The sequence below is a fragment of the Lithobates pipiens genome, unplaced genomic scaffold (assembly GCF_037356315.1).
Source record: "Lithobates pipiens isolate NorthernLeopardFrog02 unplaced genomic scaffold, aLitPip1_a1.2 Scaffold_25, whole genome shotgun sequence".
Classification (NCBI taxonomy): Eukaryota; Metazoa; Chordata; class Amphibia; order Anura; family Ranidae; genus Lithobates; species Lithobates pipiens.
In genome coordinates this window covers 93,193,385-93,217,521 of record NW_027507787.1, presented here as the reverse complement: position 1 = coordinate 93,217,521, position 24,137 = coordinate 93,193,385, and the positions used below count along the sequence as shown (strand labels likewise).

At 46.5% G+C, this 24,137-nt stretch overlaps 2 protein-coding genes across 6 annotated transcripts in view; one reads left to right on the top strand and one right to left on the bottom strand.

The window, feature by feature from the left end:
* Positions 1-2,742: 2,742 nt before the first annotated feature.
* On the bottom strand, positions 2,743-15,409 carry LOC143930403 (uncharacterized). 4 transcript variants are annotated; one of them, XM_077454697.1, is made up of 3 exons: positions 15,328-15,409; positions 5,455-5,633; positions 2,743-3,514 (listed from the first exon to the last, which is right to left on the bottom strand). In XM_077454697.1, the coding sequence occupies exons 2-3, from the start codon at positions 5,541-5,543 to the stop codon at positions 2,923-2,925; spliced, it is 681 nt and encodes a 226-aa protein (XP_077310823.1). In that variant the 5' UTR covers positions 5,544-5,633; positions 15,328-15,409; the 3' UTR covers positions 2,743-2,922. The 4 variants fall into 4 exon arrangements, with proteins under 4 accessions (XP_077310823.1, XP_077310824.1, XP_077310826.1 ...); XM_077454698.1 differs by having other exon boundaries at positions 5,455-5,590; XM_077454700.1 differs by having other exon boundaries at positions 15,311-15,387.
* CNTF (ciliary neurotrophic factor) overlaps positions 10,390-24,137 on the top strand; it is a 134,283-nt gene continuing 120,535 nt past the window's right edge. The window contains exon 1 of one of the 2 annotated variants that reach the window (XM_077454703.1): positions 10,390-10,503. The gene's annotated coding sequence lies outside the window, so the exon portion shown is untranslated. Of the gene's footprint in view, positions 10,504-15,404; positions 15,504-24,137 lie in introns of those variants that run through there. The other variant, XM_077454702.1, reaches the window with a different exon arrangement.

Below are 24,137 nucleotides of genomic sequence, written 5' to 3'. Positions count from 1 at the left end.
TTCCCTGCATCCAATTCGCATGACAGGCAAGTAAGCCGGTTCACACAGGCCCAGGGCATCCTCGTTCCCCATTCAAAAAGGGTCCTGTGCGTCTTTGGGTCTGATTCAGGTGAAAAAATTCAGGCAAAAAGTTCAGCCCCCTGATTCATACCGGAACTGGTGAACAGGGATGCACCGGACCCCAGGCACGAATCCGTGGCCACACATATATAAACCCGGCCTTAAAAGATATCATAAACTAAAATAAATATATGTAAAATAATTCTGTGTTGTCCAGCTTTGTAACAGTATATGGCACCAGCTAGTGTGAGATTTGTGCTGTTTACCATTATCATTGAAAGTGAAATAACATTTTGGGTTGTCCCCAGAACAGTAATAGAGGAGAAATCTTCCAATTGGGACACTAATTCTGGTGACCTGGGGGGCCCCAACAGATTCCCTTAATTTGAAGTTGAGGGGATAGAAAGAAGGGGTAGACAAGCGGGGCTTCATATGCCCACATCGCTGGACTGTGGGACAGGTGAGTGTCCGATTAATAAAAGTCAGCAGCTACACTTTTTGTACTTGCTGACTTTTATATGGGTGGGACTCCGCTTTAGTCAAAGTCAAATTTGTTTGTATGTCGGAACAGTACCTTTTTAAAGCGGAGGTCCACCCTAAAATAAAAAATGACATTACCATTCTCAAATTTTTTTTTGAAAAAAACATTTTTTTTTACTTACCAGAAATGCCTGTTGCTAGACTGTCTTCCTAATCTGCCTCTTCCTATTCTGCGGTGCTGTTCGGTCACTTCCTCCTCTTCGGCTAGCTGCCCCGTTGTCTTCTGGGACCTGTGTGTGTGTCCCAGAAATCAACAGGTCAATTCGCATGCACTGCAGGAAATGCCAAGTGAAGCCGCAAGGCTCCACTGCCTCTCTCCCTTAGGATGGTGACGTTGTAGTCTACAACTTTTACGCAAACCAATTAATATACGCTTATTGGGATTTTTTTATTTTTTCCAAAAATATGTAGCAGAATACATTTTGGCATAAATGTATGAAGAAATTAGATTTTTCACTGGTTTACTGGATATGATTTATAGCAGAAAATACGATCGCATACATGACATAACCCAAATGCCATCCGGAATCGGGGTAAATGTAAACACCTTCCTCACTGATCGAATATAAATGGCATTGAAGATTATAAGGATGTTTTGAGGAGCACAGTGTTGGGTATATCCCTCTTGGGTTGGGTTTATCCCTCTTTGTCCATGAAAAGGATTCTTCCCTCTGAATTAATGATGTAAAATCTCACTACTCAAAGTTCAAGGCTTGTAATAAAGCTGGAAGGAATGACTGTGTGCCACAAACAAATGGCTTTCCTCATTATTAGGTTTACAATATTAGGTTAACAATGCCTAACTCCAGACAAAACCTTTTTTAGTATCGACAAGAGCTGGGAAGAGTAAAAACTTTACTGCTATTGAAGAATAACTAAAAGGCAAAACTTTTAGATAGAGGGGAGATAGATTAGAACAGCTGTCAGCTTTTTATTGCAGTCTGTGTTACCATTGGGGAGATTCACCCTCTTTATTTGTCCTGTTTATCAATATCCGAGAAAGTGAAAAGAAAATCCCACATTTTGGGTTGTCCTTGGATCAAGGACGGAGGCTTGCATAGAAGGTCCCGGGCACAGACATATGCAGACTACTTGCAGACAAACACTGGGGCAGAGAAGGGACTGCAGATAGGGACAGAGCTAGGGGCCCCTGTCTCATCTCCCCCCTCACTCTCCTCTCAGCCCCCCCTTTGTTCCCTCTCTCTCTGTCCCCTTCTCTCTCTCACACCCCTCTCAGCCCTCCTCTCTCTCCCTGCCCCCCCTCTCTCTCACACCCTCACACTCTGTCCCCCCTCCCTCTCTCTCCCCCTCACTCAACCCCCTCAGTCTCACACACACACACACACACTTCTCTCTCTTTCACAACCCCTCCTTTCACCCCCCCCCCCCCACACACACACACCCCATCTCTCTCTCTCTCACCCCCACTCCCCTCTCTCTCTCTCACACACACACACACACACACACACACACAACCCCACTCCTACCCCCTCCTCTCTCACACTCCCCCCCACCTCTCTCACACACCCTCTCTTTCTCTCTCTTAGCCCCCCTCTCTCATTAATTGCAGCGTTGGCACATTGAAGTAAAGAAGTTGGTTTTGTGTTGCAGTTTGGGCACTCAGGATCAAAAAGGTTCACTGTTTTGGGGCACCTCTGTTATTTAGAAAAATGCTCTTTTTACAGGTTACCTTTCAAATTAATTATTTCTGGGTCTTCAGTTTACAATTTTATCTGACCTATTGGTGACAAGTTACCTTATCCCAACATTGCCACTTCAGACCCCTAACCTAGAACGTGACACTTGCATGGTTGAAGTTGAAGAGGACAGTTGGTTGTTCCACAGTCTTTGGGGAAAGAAAAGTAGTGAGACCCTAAATTTCATCAAATGTGACAGTCATGAAGAAAGAAAAATGCCTTATTTAAGTGTCAGTCCACCCACGAATACATGTCTTAGTTTTGCACAGTCTGTGGAAAACCTGTGATAGATCTTTTACAGCCGAATTAGCAGCTCAATTCAACTGCTACATTTTTATCAAGGAAGTCTCACTCAACCTGCTGGCTTTATGTTGTTGAATGGAGAGCTAAGAACTCCAGTAGGCGACACTTCTCTCCAGCATTTGCTAATAACTGCAAGACCAGATTTAGTTGAACTGATGTTTTAATATGACAGTCCAAAGAGCAGAAAATACAAATGACACTCTCCTATAGATATTAGTTCACTGGGGTGGAATTGGGAAAAGCCTCTGATTGCTCTTTAGAAAGCCCCATTCAATGACAGTGGTTGAGCAAATCCTAAGTATTACAGGCTGTTAAAAACCATTTACAAAGCCCAGGGTCTTTCAGATGACACTTGCTTTTGGTAACTCTTCAGTGATTTTTTTGGAGGGATGAGAGTGTTACTAAGTCCTGGCTTTTTCCTTTTCCCCCTCTCAGCTTGTGTCTCTTGCCCCACTTCCTCTACACTTTGTACATCCCCCAGTTTTGAGTTGTCTCTGACCATCTCTGGAGCATCACTTCCGCTGCTAGGAAGTTCTCCTTGGCTCGACACTGTACCCCCTGGTGGCAAATCAGTTCCATGACTGTATTTGCATTTCGTTCCATATCGGCACCGTCCGTCTCTCTGGAAAGCCAAACAGGCCCCTTTTCCACCCTTTGCCCAGTTTCCGTCGCTCAGTTTGACATGACGTTCCAAGATACTCAGCTGGGCCCGTTCTTCATCCCGAAAGGGATTTGAAAACACTCCACTGAGGTTTACTTTGCTCTGAGTCCCAAGCCGTGGTGCAGGGAGGCGAGCAGAGAGTAGAGGAGAAGGAAGAGGTTCTGTGGGTTTCTCTAATTCTCTTTTACTGTCATCTTCATCTTCACTGCTGGAGGCTGCATCTGCAAAGAAGTTCATTTTGGATCGAGAGGGCCTAAAAAAAATAAAATAAAAAGCGACAGCAGAAGACTAAAAAGGAAATTGTTACAATTCTGTGTCAGCAGTTTCTAATTGTGTTGAAACAAGAGACATGGCACTACACAGGTTAATGCATGACCTCTTTCTGTAGCCTGAGACCTGACACTTCCTGTGAACAAACCATATATCCCACAATCCCTGGGTCTCTCAGTTTAGCACTCATGCAGATGAGAGCTAAAAAGTAATTGGATCAGATGCATACACAAGCAGTCAGCACTAAGAGTGCATTCATGCAACTAGATGTGTTTAATCACATTAGAACTCCCACATTAGTGATGAGGCATGCATTGGACACTGTGTGACCTGGAACAGAAAGCTGTCCTGTGCCCTTGGTAAATATGGACCAGCTAACTGAAGCAATACATGGTCATAAAGGAATCGATCAGCCATGACAGTACAACTGCAGCCACAACAGGAGCTCATGAGCTCATTATTACAAGGCAAGGCAAGGCAAACAACACAGGGATCATATTAATGCAAACACCCAACTAAAAGAACAAAAACATTTTAAAGTGTACCATGCCTTTAAGTTTACCAAATGAAGGGTTTCTGTTATGTAGGGGGAGGGGCAGTGTTAGGAATAGTGAGAGGAAGAGGAGTGTTAAGTGTTGTAGGAAAGGTTATTATGTTGGTTAGTGTAAAATAAACAGGGAGGGTTTAAGTGTTAATTTTAGGGTTGCAGAAAAGGTTCTCATGCGAGTTAGCTGCAAGGTTGTGGACAATGTTAGGGTTTTTAGAAGCATTAGCATATGGGTTAGTGCTAACATTAAAGTGAGGACTAGTGTAAGGTTTAGTGTTAGGGTTGCAGAAGGGGGACAATGACAGGGGCTGTATTGTGCTCCTATTGCTGTTTGAGTTTCTCACCCCCCTGGTCAGCCCCGCTCTTTATTTGCTTGAGTGTACTCTCGCCCACACTTCAGTCTCAGCCTAGTGCATCACTTTAACACAAGGGTGCCCAACTTTTGAAGAGCGAGAGCCAAGTTAGCGACTTGGCTACTGGTCATGGGCCACAATGCGTGGAGTGGCCGAATGACAGGTCTGTGTCCACTCTCCAAATGCGGAGCAGACATGGACACAGCCCACTCTACTCTACTGTGGGTCCTTCTGTCCTATCCGCGCAGACAGAAGGGGATGGATCACCTTCTGTTTCTTTTAAACAGATCGGATTGGAGCTAAGAAGGTGTAAACAAACAAGTCCGTTTACATCTGTTGCTTTATAGGAGGTGAATGGAGAGTCCGTTTGGGTCTGCATGAAAAACGGACAGACGGGCGATTATGTGAAAGGGGCCTAAGACTGCTTTCACACTGATGCAGTGCAGTTCCCGCACCTCAATCTTCACTTCTTTCTCAGGATTTCTACAGGTATCGCTGGCTGCTGCTGTTCCCAAGGCGGATATGGCTGGCGGCTGCTGCTGGCTGTCCTCCAGGGCTGGTACTACTGGTGGGTACTGCTAATGATTACTGCTCATTTTACACTGTTAATGACATCCATTTATGTGCCATTCTGTACGATTATGAAGTTGTGATTGGCCATGGCTATCACATGGTACAGGTCTGCTTTGATTAACCCTGTACCATGTGATCACTGTGACCAATCATAGAGATCACAATAGTACACAATGGCTATGCATGAAAGCCATTGTTTACAACTGACATGTGATAGCTGTGATTGGTCACAGCGATCGCACGGTACCAGGGACCCTAGGGTGCACATGAAGCGTGCAACTGGGAAGACGTCATATGACGTCCACCCAGGATAACAGACCATCTGACCTGCCGTTATATTACAATAGGTGGGAAGTTGTTAATGATGTATTAAGCAATACAAAGCTGCATTCATTTGTTTCTTTATATCTGTCTGGGGTTCTGTTTTAAAGGCATGAAAAGATTATTTACCCTGAGCCGTCCTTAGCTCGGTCCTCTTCATCTGAGCTGGAGGAATTGTATCCTGACAGGAGTCCCAGAGATGATGAAGTGGAGTTCATGGCTTACATGGACCAGTTGCTGGCTGAATCCCGTAACAAGGTGAACTCTGCAGGTTAAACAGAGTAGTCATCAGATGCAAACTCTCCTTCCTATTATATATAAAAAAAAAAAAAAAAAAAGTCTTATGAAAAAAAAGTGTCTTTAAAGAACCTGAAAGGTCCAGAAAAATGCAGAATACACCTTTCACTTTCCATTATTGACAGTATAAACCAGGTTGTAGCAGCGCTACAAAAAACACATTAGCAAATAGCTAGTATGCGTATGCAGAACCCTCTAGATCTGATCCATCAGGGCTGGTCGGATCTGGAGGGTTCTGCATTTCCCGGACAGGTACACAGGTATGTGATCCAGCCTCCTGGCTGCAGTTTGATTTGGGAAGAGATTGCTCGATCAAAGATTTGTGGAGGTGTTGGTGACAGCTTTCCTTCCTCACCTTGGAACTGAACCCAGTGTGAACTGATCGCACCTATTGATCCTGCTATACAGTGCAGGACTGCAGCACTTTTGGACTTTATTATTCTAATTGCACCTTTCCATATATACAGTATCTCACAAAAGTGAGTACACCCCTCACATTTTTATAAATATTTTATTATATCTTTTCATGTGACAATGAAGAAATGACACTTTGCTACAATGTAAAGTAGTGAGTGTACAGCTTGTATAACAGTGTAAATTTGTTGTCCCCTAAAAATAACTCAACACACAGACATTAATCTCTAAACCACTGGCAACAAAAGTGAATACACCCCTAAGTGAAAATGTCCAAATTGGGCCCAATTAGCCATTTTCTCTCCCTGGTGTCATGTGACTCATTAGTGTTACAAGGTCTCAGGTGTGAATGGGGAGCAGGTGTGTTAAATTTGGCGTTATCGCTCTCACTCTCTCATACTGGTCACTGGAAGTTCAACATGGTACCTCATGGCAAAGAACTCTCTGAGCATCGGAAAAAAAGAATTGTTGCTCTACATAAAGATGGCCTAGGCTATAAGAAGATTGCCAAGACCCTGAAACTGAGCTGCAGCAAGGTGGCCAAGAGCATACAGTGGTTTAACAGGACAGGTTCCACTCAGAACAGGCCTCGCCATGGTCAACCAAAGAAGTTCAGTGCACGTGCTCAGCGTCATATCAAGAGGTTGTCTTTGGGAAATAGACATATGAGTGCTGCCAGTATTGCTGCAGAGGTTGAAGGGTCAGCCTGTCAGTGCTCAGACCATAGGCCGCACACTGCATCAAATTGGTCTGCATGGCTGTCATCCCAGAAGGAAGCATCTTCTAAAGATGATGCACAAGAAAGCCTGCAAACAGTTTGCTGAAGACAAGCAGACTAAAGACATGGATTATTGGAACCATGTCCTATGGTCTGATGAGACCAAGATCAACTTATTTGGTTCAGATGGTGTCAATCGTATGTGGCAGCAACAAGGTGAGGAGTACAAAGACAAGTGTGTCTTGTCTACAGTCAAACATGGTGATGGGAGTGTCATGGTCTGGGCTGCACGAGTGCTGCTGGCACTGGGGTGCTACAGTTCATTGAGGGAACCACGAATGCCAACATGTACTGTGACATGCTGAAACAGAGCATGATCCCCTCCCTTCGGAGACTGGGCCGTAGGGCAGTATTCCAACATGAGAACGACCCCCAACACACCTCCAAGATGACCACTGCTTTGCTAAAGAAGCTGAGGGTAAAGGTGATAGACTGGCCACATATCTCCAGACCTAAACCCTATTGAGCATCTGTGAGGCCTCCTCAAATGGAAGGTGGAAGAGCACAAGCTCTCTAACATCCACCAGCTCCATGATGTGGTCATGGAGGAGTGGAAGAGGACTCCGGTGGCAACCTGTGAAGCTCTGGTGAACTCCATGCCCAAGAAGGTTAAGGCAGTGCTGGGAAATAATGGTGGCCACACAAAATATTGACACTTTGGGCCCAATTTGGACATTTTCACTCAGGGGTGTACTCACTTTTGTTGCCAGCGGTTTAGACATGAAAGCGGGAGTCCGCCGTTTTTTTTTTTTTTTAAAGCCAGCAGCTACAAATACTGCAGCTGCTGACTTTTAAAATAATGACACTTACCTGCCCAGCGCGCCCGCGATGTCGGCACCCAAAGCCGATCTCTCGATCGTCTCTCGGGTGCTGCCACCGCCATCTTGGGTATGGGAATCAGGAAGTGGAGCCTTTCGGCTTCATTTCCCGGTTCCCTACTGAGCATGCGCGAGTCGCTCTGCGCAATAAGGATGGTCCCCGCTGTCTCTGGGATCCGTGTGTTTCCCAGCAGGCAGCGGGGGACCTTCGGAAAGGGGCATAGCTTCTGCAGAATCTACGCCGGAAGTGGGTGCAGATACCTGTACTGTACAGGTACCTGCACCCCCCTCCCCCCTGAAAGGTGCCAATTGTGGTGCCGGAGGGGGGGAGGCTTCCAATGAGCGGAAGCTCCACTTTAGGGTGGACCTCCGCTTTAATGGCTGTGTGTTGAGTTATTTCGAGGGGACAGCAAATTTACACTATTATACAAGCTGTACACTCACTACTTTACATTGTGGCAAAGTGTCATTTCTTCAGTATTGTCACATGAAAAGATATAATCAAATATTTACAAAAATGGGAGGGGTGTACTCAATTTTGTGAGATATTGTATATGTATACACACACACACATATTGTTTAGTATGCACTGCAGCTATTTGATATTGGGGTTTATTTACTAAAGCTGGAGAGTGCAAGATCAGGCTCACTTCTGCATAGAAACCAATCAGCTTCTAACCTCAGCTTGTTCAATTAAGCTTTTGGAAGCTGATTGGTTTCTATGCAGTAGTGAGCCTGATCTTGCACTCTCCAGCTTTAGTAAATAAACCCCATTGTGTGTTTTGTAGTGCTGCTTGATGTTTCGTATTAGTTATGTTTTAATACCTACCACTGGTAGGCTTTTATAGTAGCCGCTTCAGACCCAATGGTCCTATTATTAATTAATAATCAATCATTAACGTTTTATTTCACCCAAGAGCTTAATATTGTGGGAAAGGGCTCCAGATTCTGTTGTAAACTCTACAGTCATGATATAGTGACTATGGACTTTTGGTGCAACGGTAGATGAATGACGGAGGGAAGGGGGCAGGTAAGGTGAATGCGATGAGGATGTGGAATTTGAATGTAGGAGAAATATAAAACGATCCTTGGAATTTAAAATAAGCACCAAAGATATCCTGAATTAGAAATCTGCCCTACTGAAGTGCAACAGATGGTGGAACTTGCAATTTATGCATCAGTAAGGTGTGTATGAATCTGGAACCACAAGTCCATGCATCCCAACTGGTAGCAATAGGACTGGCTGTGTGGGGATGCACAGAACACCTATGTATCCCTGTGCTGGTAAACACAGCCCTCCACGGGTGTACAGTTATGTTTGGGTGTACCGTGTAAATGAGGACTAAAGGGGCATTCCACCCAAAATAAAAACATTATTAATGGTGGTATGAAAAGCTTGCTGGCTTATCTCCTTAGTAATCCAGTGTTCAGCATTTTCCTGTAACATGATTTTGAAGCCAAAGATGTGAATCTCGCTCCTTATACTGCAAGCTTCACTAAAACCCAAATAATATTCCAACAGCAGCCTTGTGTAAAGACTACAGCAGGTGACTGAATCTAGGAATTTGGGTGTCAAGTGTTACCAAAGCTTACCATCATCCACCCATAACATTATACCCCTTCAGATCTGCGCTATAGCCGAATGACGGCTACAGCGCGTATCTGCTATGCTGGGAGGCTGTGATCACGCTGTGATCACCCAAGGAAATGAGACTCGGGTGATCACAGATCCGAGTAAGGGGTCGGTCCTGACCCCTTACCACGTGATCAGCTGTCAGCCAATGACAGCTGATCAGGTGATGTAAACAGAAGATCTGTAATCATTTTTTGGGGTTTTTTTCTTCTCATGCTGACAGCGTGAGGAGAAAAAAAAGCTGGTCACTGGCTTCTGTTGAAGGGAGATCAGTCCCGAAGAGGAAGAGGTGAACCCGCCTCATATGTGCCCACCAGTACATCAGTGCCAGCAATCAGTGCCACCTATCAATGCCCAGTGGTGCCAATCAGTGCCACCAATCAGTGTCACCTACCAGTGCCCATCACTGCCACCGATCAGTGCCACCTATCAATGCCCAGCAGTGGTGCCAATCAGTGCCACCGATCAGTGTCGCCTACCAGTGCCACCTATCAATGCCCTTTATTGCCACCTAAATCAGTGCCGCCTATTAATGCCCATCAATGCAGCCTATCACTGCCCATCAGTGTACCCTCTTTAGCATACATCAATGCAGGAGAAAAATTACTTGTTTGCAAAATTCATTAATATAAAATGTTTTGTTTTTTTTAATCAGTCTTTTTTAAATTTTAACAAAAAATAAAAAATCCAGAGGTTATCGAATACCACCAAAAGAAAGCTCTATTTGTGGGGAAAAAATGATAAAAATTTCATTTGAGTACAGTATTGTATGACCGCGCAATTGTCATTCAAATTGCGACAGCGCTAAAAGCTGAAAATTGGTCTGGGCAGGAGGGGGTTTAGGTGCCCAGTAAGCAAGTGATTAAACTCCAATTCTGCAATCTACACCATCACTCCATGGTGTTCGTTATCTTTTTGCATATACCACCTTATTATCGCAAAAGACAAAGTCAAAATGTGATATTGTCTCAAAACTGTCCTATTATCTGTCCCACCTTAGATGATTTGGCTCCGGCATTGAATTGGTTAAGCAATAGCTGGCCAGATAATGGTTGGTTATCAATAACACACCAGATGTATGGGGGGAGGGAAGGGTGTTGTCTGGCAGAGTCCAGCCCCCCCAGCTGAGGACCCTGCCAAAATCAAATTACTTCTCTCCTGAATGTCTGCAAGGCTCAATCCGCATCTTGCCTTCCCGAGAAGATATTTACCGTCTTCAGAAGCCACATGGGCGTGATGTAAGTATGAGCAATTAGCACTGAACAAGCCTTCCCTGACCCTTTTGTCCATTGGTCCTATTTGTTCCATTAGAATGTGCAGCATGTTTTAGGTCTGAAGGGTGAACAAAGCCAAAAGGATCCTGTACAGCCTTTCAGCAGTCGAGAGATCTAATCCCGTGTTCCCATCCTGAGCACAGGCACACGGCTTCACCTCCATATGGGACTGGTGGCATGCCCCAACAGCCACCCACAATGCAATGCTTTCCTATGAGCAGGGAAGCTTTTGCATTTTGCATTACTTGGGGGGGTTAGGATTGAAAGAATTGGTGGATCCACAAAATGAGAGTCAAAACTTTGCCATAAACATTACAATCTGCTTGTACAATCTCTGCATTTTCCATCATACTTCCCAAACCATGTAATGTGAAGACCTACCTCATCCACTTATTCATTCTGTACCTCACCTGGTGGACTCTTGAACCATATAATTGTTGGCAGTTCAAAAGGAGATTGTACAATCACATTGCAGCATGTATAGTGAACTTAAAGTGGTTATAAAGGTAGAAGGTTTTTTTTATCTTAATGCATGCATTAAGATATAAAAATCTTCTCTGTGCAGCACTGCTGCCCCCCTAATACTTACTTGAGCCCCATCTTGATCCAGCGATGTTGCAAGAGAGCCTCAGCTGTCTGGGACATTCCTTCTTCATTGGCTGAGACAGTAGCGGGTGCTATTGGCTCCCGCTGCTGTTAAAGTCACTGAGCCAATGAGGAGAGAGAGGGGGTGGGGCCGAGCTGCGGCTCCGTGTCTGAATGGACAGAGCAGCAGCTCAGCTTGGGTGCCCCTATAGCAAGCTGCTTACTGTGGGGGCAGGAGGAAGAGGCCAGGAGTGCCGGTGGGGGACCCAAGTAGAGGAGAACCAGGGCTGTTCTGTGCAAAATCATTACAGTCCCTCTGCTTTCCTATTAAAAACTGACCACACTAGGCATGAAAGTTCACTGTAGTCAGTTTTCTGGCTGTGCTGGGAGCAGCCTGCTCTCCTCTTATGATCAGACTTGTCCTGGCACGCCTCCACTCCCTGTACTGCCATTCATTGGGAAGACCAGTGTACTGCTGCTGCTGCTCCTCCCCCAGCTCCCTAAGGTCCTTTTGCAGCTGAGAACAGATGGTATGTGATCACTTGTATAAAAAGAGATATAATGTTTTTATATGCATACAAACTTTTTGTCCTTCATTTCTATTTTAAACTGAAGGGGTTGTTTCACAAGGTGAGGGATCACATATATTTTAAACATGTATGCAGGCACACAGAACCTGCTGCAGCACTCATGTTTCGTTAAAATAGGTAGTCATTGCTGATTTCTCTCTAAAAATGCTAGTGGCCAAGCTGTCATGATAATCCAGAAGGCTTAAAGCTGAACACCGGACACGTCGGCAAAATAAGCACGTAACCCAACATGTGGCTCCAGTTCCTGTATGGCACTGGTGCCCGCCCTGCAGCCCTTTGGCCTTTTTTGTGCAGCCCTTGGGGCTTCTGCAGACACTAATCTGCATTCCCTTTTTGTTGTTATAGCAGTGCTTTCTAGTAGTCTCATGTCTTTAGTCTATGACTGTCTTCTGAAGCATTTCCCCAATTCTCAACAACTACTATAGCATGTCCACAGTCTCTGAGCATATATTGAATCACGGCCGCAGTCCCTGACCGCCTCTTGTATCACGGCCGCAGTCCCTGACCGCCTCTTGTATCACGGCCGCAGTCCCTGACCGCCTCTTTTATCACGGCCGCAGTCCCTGACCGCCTCTTGTATCACGGCCGCAGTCCCTGACCGCCTCTTGTATCACGGCCGCAGTCCCTGACCGCCTCTTGTATCACGGCCGCAGTCCCTGACCGCCTCTTGTATCACGGCCGCAGTCCCTGACCGCCTCTTGTATCACGGCCGCAGTCCCTGACCGCCTCTTGTATCACGGCCGCAGTCCCTGACCGCCTCTTGTATCACGGCCGCAGTCCCTGACCGCCTCTTGTATCACGGCCGCAGTCCCTGACCGCCTCTTGTATCACGGCCGCAGTCCCTGACCGCCTCTTGTATCACGGCCGCAGTCCCTGACCGCCTCTTGTATCACGGCCGCAGTCCCTGACCGCCTCTTGTATCACGGCCGCAGTCCCTGACCGCCTCTTGTATCACGGCCGCAGTCCCTGACCGCCTCTTGTATCACGGCCGCAGTCCCTGACCGCCTCTTGTATCACGGCCGCAGTCCCTGACCGCCTCTTGTATCACGGCCGCAGTCCCTGACCGCCTCTTGTATCACGGCCGCAGTCCCTGACCGCCTCTTGTATCACGGCCGCAGTCCCTGACCGCCTCTTGTATCACGGCCGCAGTCCCTGACCGCCTCTTGTATCACGGCCGCAGTCCCTGACCGCCTCTTGTATCACGGCCGCAGTCCCTGACCGCCTCTTGTATCACGGCCGCAGTCCCTGACCGCCTCTTGTATCACGGCCGCAGTCCCTGACCGCCTCTTGTATCACGGCCGCAGTCTCTGACCGCCTCTTGTATCACGGCCGCAGTCCCTGACCGCCTCTTGTATCACGGCCGCAGTCCCTGACCGCCTCTTGTATCACGGCCGCAGTCTCTGACCGCCTCTTGTATCACGGCCGCAGTCTCTGACCACCTCTTGTATCACGTCCGCAGTCTCGGATCATCTCTTGTATCACGTCCGCAGTCTCGGATCATCTCTTGTATCATGTCCGCAGTCTCTGATCATCTCTTGTATCATGTCCGCAGTCTCTGATCATCTCTTGTATCATGTCTGCAGTCTCTGATCATCTCTTGTATCATGTCCGCAGTCTCTGACCACCTCTTGCATCACGGCCACAGTTTCTGACCATCCCCTGTATCATATCGCAGTCTCTGACCATCTCTTGTAATCGTGCCTAGTCTCTGACCATCCCCTGTATCATGTCCGTAGTCTCTGACCATCCCCTGTATCATGTCCGTAGTCTCTGACCATCTCCTGTATCACACCATTAGTCTTTGATAATATCCTATTGTGTCTACTGTCTGACCCACTACTGCTCTATAGCAACAAGCTTTAACAGTTCCCAATGGATACCATAACAGCCCTTCTCCAGTGTAAAGCTGGGTACATCCTAGGTTTTTTTTGGTTGCATGAAAAGAAAAAAAAAAAAGAAAAAAACTGACAACTCCTGATGGGGAGTCGGTCAGCTGCTGGTTTTCCAACATGCACGGGCGACAGAATCTGAATGGCCGGCTTCTGTTGGACAGACCGACATACACATGGGCAGAATGTCGGTAATTTTTGTACCAGCAAACGTCACCTGACATTCTGCCCATGTGTATGGGGCTTTAGTAACCAAACAAAAATGTTACCAGCACACTGGTTATCGCTTTAGATGAAGCATGCCATTTTTTCTACTGCAATAAAAGTGCCTAATCAATTTTCTCAGGAACTCTGCCAACGACATGCACAAAATGGAATATGGTATCAAATACTAACCATATTTTTCCTTTCCTGGCACCAATCTATGGCAGCATACCCCTATAACATTATGACCAACAACCATTAATCATCGAGGTATGGACTCCACCAGACCACTGAAGGTATGCTGTGGTATCTGGCACCAAGCTGTCAGTAGCAGATCCTTTAGGTCCTTGTTTTTCCAGCACATCCCACAGATGCTTGATTGGATTGAGATCTGGAGAATTTGGCGGCCAAGTCAACACCCCAAACTCGTGTTCCTCAAAACATTCTTGAAATCAGGCCACCTTCTTTCATTGTGCAGTGGTCCAGTTCTGATGCTCATGTGCCCATTGTAGGCACTTTTGGCTGTAGACATGGGTCCGCATGGGCACCCTGGCCCATGCGGACCAATGTTGTGTATGGGGCTACGCAGCCCCATACACAACAATACTCTTTGTGTTCTGACACCTATCAGAACCAGCATTCACTTTTTCAGCAATTTGCTCTACAGTAGCTCTTCTATTGGATCAGACTACACTGTCCAGCCTTCCCTCCCCACATCCATCAATGAGCCTTGGGTGCCTATCGCCCTATCTTCATTTTCATTCCTTGGACCCCTCTCAGTCAGTCCTGACCACTGCAGACCGGGATCATTCCACAGGAGCTGCAGTTTTGTAGGTGCAATGACCCACACTTGCCAAACATTTTTCTCCTTTCAATGCAACTTCAGGGATAACATGTTCACTTGCCTAATATACACTTTCAGATGCCATTGTAACCAGATAATCAATGTTATTCACTTTACCCGTCAGTGGTAGGGATGGGTTCGGGCATGTCGGCACACTCCACGTGCAGATCCTGCCAGGAACTCGGCGCAGAGCTGCACTAATCACAGGCTGTGAGACATTGTCCCAATCTCTGCAGCCGCACATCAGGAAATATCTCACTGCCTGTGATTAGCGCAGCGCTGCACCGAGTTCCTGGCAGGCTCTGCACGTCGAGAGTGTGAACACGCCGGAGCTCATCATGTACATGTGGTTGGTACGATGCCACGCTGGCACCAAGATGGCAGAAAACTCTATCAAATATTTACCAGTTTTCCTATCTTGGCGTCAGTCTACGGCACCATACTACCATATGTATGCTCTTATGTTGACACCAGGAAAGTTCATTACTACCTCCCATTCCCCAGGTGGAGCAATCCTTTAAGTTCCCAGCATGCCTTGCACACCCCAATACAAAACACCAGCCTAACACAGAAACAGCAACCACAAAAAAGCCATAAAATCAACCAGGAGAACAATTCATAACAACCTCATTGCAAACCATACGTTCTTTTCACATTACCTCGCTCTTTTATTTACCTTCTAATCCAGCCAGCTCCAGTCCAGCTTCCCGTTACGTCATCAGAGCGCACCGAAGACTGGAAGCCGAAAGTGGGCGCCAGCACTTGTGCGGGGAAAGAACCTAGAGGTCGTCACGTGGTGCCCTGACCGCTGAGCTGGTGACGTCAGCGCCGCCAGTAGTCATTGTAGCAATAGTGAGTGTTGCATGGTGATTGCATGTGCAGGCTGGCCAGCTCTGGGCCAATGGGGTGACAGTGCAGCCTGGGTGTCAGTCTGTCAGTGTCCATCAGCTGTAGTGTTACACTAAAGGCGGTGTCATTGTCTTATGTGTGGGCTTTGTATTTCTAGTGGGCGGCACATTGATCTAGATGACAGTTCCTCTGCAGTAGCCATGTGCATATAGAATATACAGGTCACCATTGCCATGTATGCCTGCACACAGTACTGGAGTCTGACTATCAGTATTCGTGGTAGAAATTCCCTGCACGTGTCATGCGTGTGTTTTGCGTGTACCCGCACACATGCGTAACATAATTCCAGTTCCTGGAATTTTTTTCGTTTTTGTATTGAAAGAGTACACATGTATACATGTAAAATACTGTCCAATGGCACAGATTTTTATTGTTTTTAACTGAACTATACACTGCAAAAGTTTGGGCACCAGTGTGTACGTGTAGGGCAGGACAAGGTGACGGGGTGGTCATCGCACCCTCCATGTGCCCCTCTTTATTGGGCTCTAAAGCCTCATACACACAATCGGATTTTCCGCGAACAAAGCATCAGAATTTGTCCGAAGGGTGTTGGCCAGGAACGTGTTTTTCATCTCCTTAGCGCCACACTTTGGGTTCCTTCTGCTAATGCGTTTGGTGAACATTGATTCCGAGCATGCGTGTTTGGACTTATGTCTGACGGACTTGTGTACACACGCTCGGAAAATCCGACAACACGCCGTTGTCCACAGAAAATTTATAAAACTGCCATCCAACATTTGTCAGAGGAAAGTTGGCCAACAATTGTCTGTTGGAGCGTACAAACGGTTGGACTTTCCGCCAATTCCCATTGGAAAATCCAATCATGTGTACAAGGCTTTAGTGTGGGTCACATACAGTCATGCAGGTAACAAATGTATACCGCGCTGTTGTAACAGTACTAGGATAACACAGCTGCAGCATACCACGTGATCTAAACATATACTATATTATTAAAAGTATTGGGACACCCGCCTTTACACGCACATGAACTTTAATGGCATCCCAGTCTTAGTCCATAGGGTTCAATTTTGAGTTGGCAGACCCTTTGCAGCTATAACAGCTTCAACTCCTCTTCTGGGAAGGCTGTCCACAAGGTTTAGGAGTGTCTATGAGAATGTTTGGCCATTCTTCCAGAAGAGCATTTGTGAGGTCAGGCACTGATGTTGGAGGAGAAGGCCTGGCTCGCAGTCTCCACTCTAATTCATCCCAAAGGTATTTTATCGGGATGAGGTCAGGCCAGTCAAGTTCCTCCACCCCAAAGTCGCTAATCTATGTCTTTATGGACCTTGCTTTGTGCACTGGTGAACAGTCATGTTGGAACAGGAAGGGGCTGTTCCCACAAAGTTGGGAGCATGAAATTGTCCAAAATGTCTTGGTATGCTGACACCTTAAAGTGATTGTAAAGTCTATTTTTTTTAATAAAAAATAAAATAACAAACATGTTATACTTCCTCTGTGCAGTTTGATTTGTACAGAGCAGCCCACGATCCTCCTCTTCTCGGGTCCCTCTTTTCTCCTCCAGGCCCCTCGCTCCTATCAAGTGCCCCCTCAGCCAGCAGCTCCGTGTATCCATTCGGACATGGAGCCCCGTCCCCTCTCTCCCCTGATTGACTGACATTGACAGCCGTGGGAACCAATTGCGCCGCTGCTGTTTCTTAACCAATCAGTGTCCCCGACGGTTTAGACACTTGTTGACATCGCTGGAGAGAGATGCGGTTTAGGTAAGTAATTAGGGGGTGCTGGGGAGGCTGCGGCACACAGAAGGCTTTTTATCTTAAGCATAGACTACATTAGGATAAAATCTTCTGCCTTTACAATACCTTTAAGCGTTTCCTTCACTGGAACTAATGGGCCAAGCTCAACCCCTGAAAAAACAACCCCACACCATAACCCCCCCCCCCCCCTCCACCAACTTATTTGGACCAGTGCACAAAGCAAGGTTCATGAAGTCACGGATGAGTGAGTTTGGGGTGGAGGAACTTGACTGGCCTGCACAGAGTCCTGACCTCAACCCGATAGAACACCTTTGGAATGAATTCGAGCCAGGCCTTCTTGTCCAACATCAGTGCCCGACCTCACAAATGCGCTTCTAGAAGAATGGTCAATCATTCCCATAGACACACTCCTAAACCTTGTGGACAGCCTTCCCAGAAGAGTTGAAGCTGTTAGATCTGCAAAGGGTGGGCCAACTCAATATTGAACCCTACAGACTAAGACTGGGATGCCATTAAAGTTCATGTAAAGGCTGGTGTCCCAATACTTTTGCCAATATAGTGTAGTATGGTAATACAAATTAAAAATGCTGCACTATTGTCTCCATCACATGAAAAGCAGAAATAACAATATCGCTTGAATTAAGTGCAATGAATGAAAATAAAAATGAAAGATAATGTATAGAAAAAGCCCAAAAAATCACATCCAGTAGGTGATCAATTGTGAATTGAAAATGTAGCACCAATCTCTGAGTAATGTGTGCTGTAATCCAAACCTCCAGAAGGAATTGATTACAGATAGGTCAATTCAACCATGGGGTATCAAGATATCATCTGTCTCCTATATAGATAGCGGATCATCACCGGCAATTGTATTACATTCTCAATGGATTATTCCTCCGCATGACAATATGTTAGCAATAAAGCAAAAAGACCCTCATAGTGTACTCTGTATAAAACATTTACTTTATTGAACAAAACCATTAAACTCACGTCATCTAGTAAAAAGCGATTTCTCAATATAAAACTCCTAACGGATACGCTAAAATGGTATCCCGGTCACTTCGGGCAACAATATAGTGACGTCACAGCTGGCTCCACCCTATGCGTTTCGTCATACCCGACATCCTCTAGGGTACAGACAGTCATGACCGAAAATATTGGCACCCCTGCATTTTTGGCAGATAATGCACCACTTCAGCCAGGTTGCAATTACAAATGTTTAGGTGTTCTCATGTTTATTTATTTTGTTTGAATTGGTATTGCACAAAAAAAGTGCACAAACAAAAAGCCAAATCTGATACATTCCATGCAAAACTCCAAAAATGGACTGGACAAAGTTATTGGGGCCCTCAATTTAATATTTGGTAGCATACCCCTTGGAAAAAATAACTGAAATCAATTGCTTCCTGTAACCATCAATGAGTTTCTTACACTTCTCTACTGGAATTTTGGACCACTTTTCTTTCTCAGATTGGAAGGGTTCCTTTTCCCAACTGCTGTTTGAGATCGCTTCACAGGTGCTCTATGGGCTTTAGATCTGGACTCATTTCTGTACTCTCCAATGCTTTGTCTTAGGCCCCTTTCACACGGGCTTTCCGCTTTGCTATGTGGAGGATTGATCCACTGATCCCCCCTGAGCAGGCGGATGACAGGTCCATCTCCGCTCACTGTGTGGGGATGGACCTGTCAGAGCCCCGCTGTTCTCTATGGGAGATCGGATGACAATGGACACCCTGTTTTCATCTGATCCAATCCACCAGACGGATGGAAAATAGGGTTTCCATCTGTCTGGATTTCAGAGACAGAATTGGATATCGGCAGATGTCAGTGGACATGTCACCGCTGACATCCGTCGCTGCATAGAGGTGAATGGAGTGTCCAATCAGATCCGTCTGAAAAACTCACAGGGTGGACCTGATCAGAAAGCCTGTGTGAAAGGGGCCTTATACCATTGCTGGGTGCTTTTGGACGTGTGTTTTGGGTCATTGTCCTGCTGTATAACCCATGACCTCGGACGGAGACCCAACTTGCTGACACTGGGCCCTACATTACACCCAGAATTCTTTGGTAATCTTCAGATTTCATAATTCCATGCACACGGTCAAGACATCCAGTGCCTGAAGCAGCAAAGCAAGCCCAAAACATCAGTGAACCTCCACCATGTTTGACTGTAGGGACTGTATTTTTTTTCTTTAGGCCTCGTTTATCTTTCCGAAAACTGTAGAATGATGGGATTTACCAAAAAGCTGTACTTTTGTTTCATCTGTCCACAGCACATTCTCCCAAAATGATTTTGGCTTGCTCAGGTTATATTTGGCAAACTCTTTAATAACACTTACTGTTTCGTCCACATCCAGGGAGGTTAGCTACAGTGCCATGGACTGTAAACTCCTTGACACTGTTGAGCAAAGTGGACAAAGAAACCTTCAAGGCAATGTCATAATGTGCTAGTATAGATCGCATGCTAGCACATTATGTGAAACTTACTTTAGAACAAAGCCTTCCAGGGGCAAGCTGTCACCGCTGAGGGCACTTCCATCTTCCTTACGGGTTCAGTCTTCAGTCTTCCTTTCGGGTTCATGGACTCCAGGCGAGTAAGTGCCAGAAGTCGCGAGGAAGTCACATGCACCGGAGCCAACGTTTACAGCACAGTACTCTGAAGGAACGGCCCGGGTAGCCGTTCCTTCAGAGCGCATGCGCTACAGTGACATCCCCAGCTGAATCTACCATAAATATCTATTAAACAGCACACGTTTAGGAGATATTTACAGTACCTATAGGTAAGCCTTATTATAGGTGTTTTTACTTTGGACTTTTGTGTTACGGACTTGTGTACACACGATAGGAAAATCTGACAGACCGCTATCCGCTGAAAATTTACTAGCCTGCCATCCAACATTTGTTGATGGAAAGTTGGACAACAATTGTCTGATGGAGCATACTAACGGTCAGATTTTAGGCAAACAGTCTGTCATCACACAATTCCCTGCCAAAAATCTGATCGTGTGTACGATTCTTAAGACTCTCTTGATGTACTAAGCATCCCACAGTCACTTGTGCATTTAGGAGGGATACGCAGATCCAGTGCCCTCTCCACCTGTCCAGTGTATCACCGCTTTCTCACTTCCAGTAATGGTATGGGGTCCCACCGTGCACCCAGCATGGACTCCATGCATACACTTCACTTAAAGCAGAGCTCCACCCAAAAGGGTAAATTCTGCTTTAAGGCCACCACCCCCTCTTCAGTTTGTGAAATGGAGCTTTTGGGGGGGGGGGGGGGGCAGGTACCCAGTTTTGACAAGTAACCACTTCCACTCCAACCACCTAGGCAATCGGAAGTGGACGTTCTCCCACCCCGCCCCACCCCCCCCCCTTCCGCAGTCTTCTGGGACACGTGTCCCAGAAGACTGCCAGACCATTCACAGTGCACAGCACCGCTTGTTCATGCACAGTGGGCACCCGGCTGTCAAGCCTCAAGCTGTCACAGCTGGGTTACATATTAAAGATGCCAGTGTCAGGGAGAGAGGCACGCAGGGTGAAACTGGCTGGGCCACTCACAGCACTGGATTGTGGGACAGCTGAGTGGCTGTTTATTAAAAGTCAGCAGCTACTATAGCGGCTGACTTTTAATTTCTACACAGGAGACTGGAGCTCCTCTTTAAGTTCAACATACAGTGCAGTCTTTTCCTAACATCCCTAATCCCTAACTCAGACTTGTGGCTGCCCCAGCATACCTGCTCAGGTGAAGTCCATGACCAGAAAAAAGTCCTGTGTGGTAGCAATCCATAATGTGCCAATTCTCCAGGAAGCCAGTGTCTTGTGGGACTACATGGCTCAGCGGTTTCCTGTACAGGCTCCTCTCCCTCTGGCGGTTGGCTGATGGCTGAATAAATGACATCTTCAGCTGTCAGCCTTTCCTTCTCCCATGTGGCCGGGACTTGTAACTTTAACCCTCTCGGCTGGGACAGCATTAACCATTACCTGTCTACACACGACCCTGATAAAAACAATTAAGAGCATTTAGATCAGAATCCCCAAAAAACTGAATGCCTAAAAACGTGGTGTTTTTAGGCATAGTTACATAGTTAGGTTGAAAAAAGACAGAAGTCCATCAAGTTCAACCAAAAAAAGTAAAAATACAATCCATATACACAAACCTACAGCATCTATGTGCAATAGGCATTGGAACAAGTGTAGCATTTTTTTTATTTTTATTTTAATGCATTTATTTATTTTTGCTGGAGATTTCCCTTCAATTCCTGTCCTGCAGACATGACAGAAAGTGCAAGTAAATATTTCTAAAATTAGTGGATATGACCTTAGATTTATCGCACAAATGATTAGGTGCATATAGCAGCAATAATCAGTCTATTATTGCAGCTAAAATCACACATGTATGTGAACAGCTGCAGCAATTCGGGCTGTCGTGGTTTGCATGTGTCCGCACATCCTATGGTCGGGGGGACCAGCAGGGCCTCTGTTAGAAATCATGGGGCCTGGGAAGGCTACCTGATGAAGCCCCCCCCCCCAACTCCACCTACTCCCCACCCAACCCCCAAGATGCAGTTAACACAGCGACACTGCCTTTATCTGCCTATGCCCCAAAAACGAAAAAAAGTCCCTCCTTTGCTCCCAAGTCTGGGCCCCTCTGTTGACCCGATGGGGAAATTTAATTTAACTGGTTGCCGCCCGCCCACCGTCAAATGATGGTGGGGCTCTTGTTCTGGGACAACGTCATATGATGGCATATGTTGATAGGACACGGCGCGACCCCGATCTCTGTAAAGAGCCGTGCCCGTGGCTCTTTAACCATGTGATCGGCTGTGTCCAATCACAGCCAGTCACATGTAAACAAGGAAGTGCCACATGTAAACAAGGAAGTGCCTTTAATTGGCACTCCTTGCCTCACACTGACAAAGTGTGTGGCGAGGAGAATCGATTAGCGGCATCTCCACGCAGGGGGACATGTAGGAAGGTAATCAGGGCACTGATCATCAGTGCCCTGATTACAGTATAGTAAAAGAGTGTCACCATACAGTGCTCACCAGTGCCACCAATCAGTGCCCTTTAGCGATGCTAGTCAGTGCTGGCAATCAGCGCCACCTATCAGCAATGCCCATCACTGCTGTTGATCAGTGCCACCCACCAATGCCCAACAGTTCCTTTCTGTGCTGCCTATCAGTGCCTACCAGTGCTGTTTATTAGTGCCCATCAGTGCCACATATCAGTGCTCATAAGTGCTGCATATTAGTGCCTCCTCATCAGTGCCCATAAGTGCCACTTCATCAGTGCCTATCAGTGCATATCAGTGAAGGGGAAAAATTACTTAGTTACAAAATTTACTGACAGAAAAAAAGTAAAAAACTTTTATTTTTTTGCAAAATTTTTGGTCTTTTTTTTTGTAAAATATAAAAAACACAGCAGTGACTAAATACCACCAAAAGAAAGCTCTATTTGTGTGAAGAAAATGATAAAAAATGTGTTTGGGTACAGTGTAGCACGACAGCACTGAAAGCTGAAAAATGGCTTGGGCAGGAAACGGGTGTAAGTGCCTGGTAGGCAAGTGGTTAAGCCGCTAGGAGGGCGTGTGGCCTAGTAAAATCTATTTATTTGTATAGGCAGACATGGACAATAAAGCTGCCCTTTAACCCCTGTTTAGCTGATAAGGCCTGGGCCCAGTACTATAGGGCTAGTTGTACTGCCTTATCAACGACCCTGGGGACCAGAGATCAGCTGTCGCAGTATTACCTTTTTCTCCTCCCTTAAACTTTATTTTGACACTCCATTTAACTTTATGAGCTGGTTTACACATGCTTTGCCCTTTGAAGAGCGGACAACATTTGACAGGCATTCTGTTGCCTCCTCACCACCTGTTACATACACTTTTCCTGGTTTGCATTGTTTTCCTCTAGCCACTTCTGGACTGCCAACTGTATATATATGTAGCCATGGTGTTGGCACTACTGGCAAACAATCCAGCCAAATTACCCTACGGCCAGACTTCATGCATCCTTTCCAGAGACAATGAACAGTCATTTGCGAGCTTTGATTTTGTTGTTTTTATTGGGGGGTACAACTTGCATAGGTATTGGGCAGGGCTGGACTGGGACAAAAATTTGGCCCTGGACTTCATCCAGACCGGGCCACTTTAATTTTGCGAACATGCACAAAAACAGTATATATATATATATATATATACCGTATATACTCGAGTATAGGCCGACCCGAATATAAGCCGAGGCCCCCAATTTACCCCCAAAAAAACTGGCAAACTTATTGACTCGTGTATAAGCCGAGGGTGAGACATGCCTGTCCATCCCTGTGTGTGTGTCCGTCCATCCCTGTGTGTCCGTCCATCCCTGTGTGTCCGTCCATCCCTGTGTGTCCGTCCATCCATCCCTGTGTGTGTGTGTGTCCATCCATCCATCCATCCCTGTGTGTGTGTGTCTCCATCCATCCATCCATCCATCCCTGTGTGTGTGTGTCTCCATCCATCCACCCATCCCTGTGTGTGTCTCCATCCATCCACCCATCCCTGTGTGTGTGTGTGTGTGTGTGTGTGTGTGTGTGTGTGTGTGTGTGTGTGTGTGTGTGTGTGTGTGTGTGTGTGTGTGTGTGTGTCCAGCCTACCTTTGTCCCGAGCCTCCGTCCCGTGCCTTGCCTCCTTGCCTCCGTTCCGTCCCGTGCCGTGCCGTGCCTTGCCGTCGTGTCGTGCCTTGCCTTGCCTCCGTCCCGTCCCGTCCCGTCCCGTGCCGTGCCGTGCCTTGCCTTGCCTTGCCTTGCCTCCGTCCCGTGCCCTCTTCGGCGGCCATTGTAAAATTCAAAAGCCGCGCCTCCTCCTTCGCCTGTGATAGGCGGAACA

Coding starts and splice junctions, on each gene's coding strand:
- LOC143930403 (XM_077454697.1), bottom strand. CDS start 5,543: ATGAACTCCACTTCATCATCTCTGGGACTCCTGTCAGGATACAATTCC. Junction 3,515..5,454: donor CGAGCTAAGGACGGCTCAGG/GTAAATAATCTT, acceptor TATTTTTTTTAG/GCCCTCTCGATCCAAAATGA.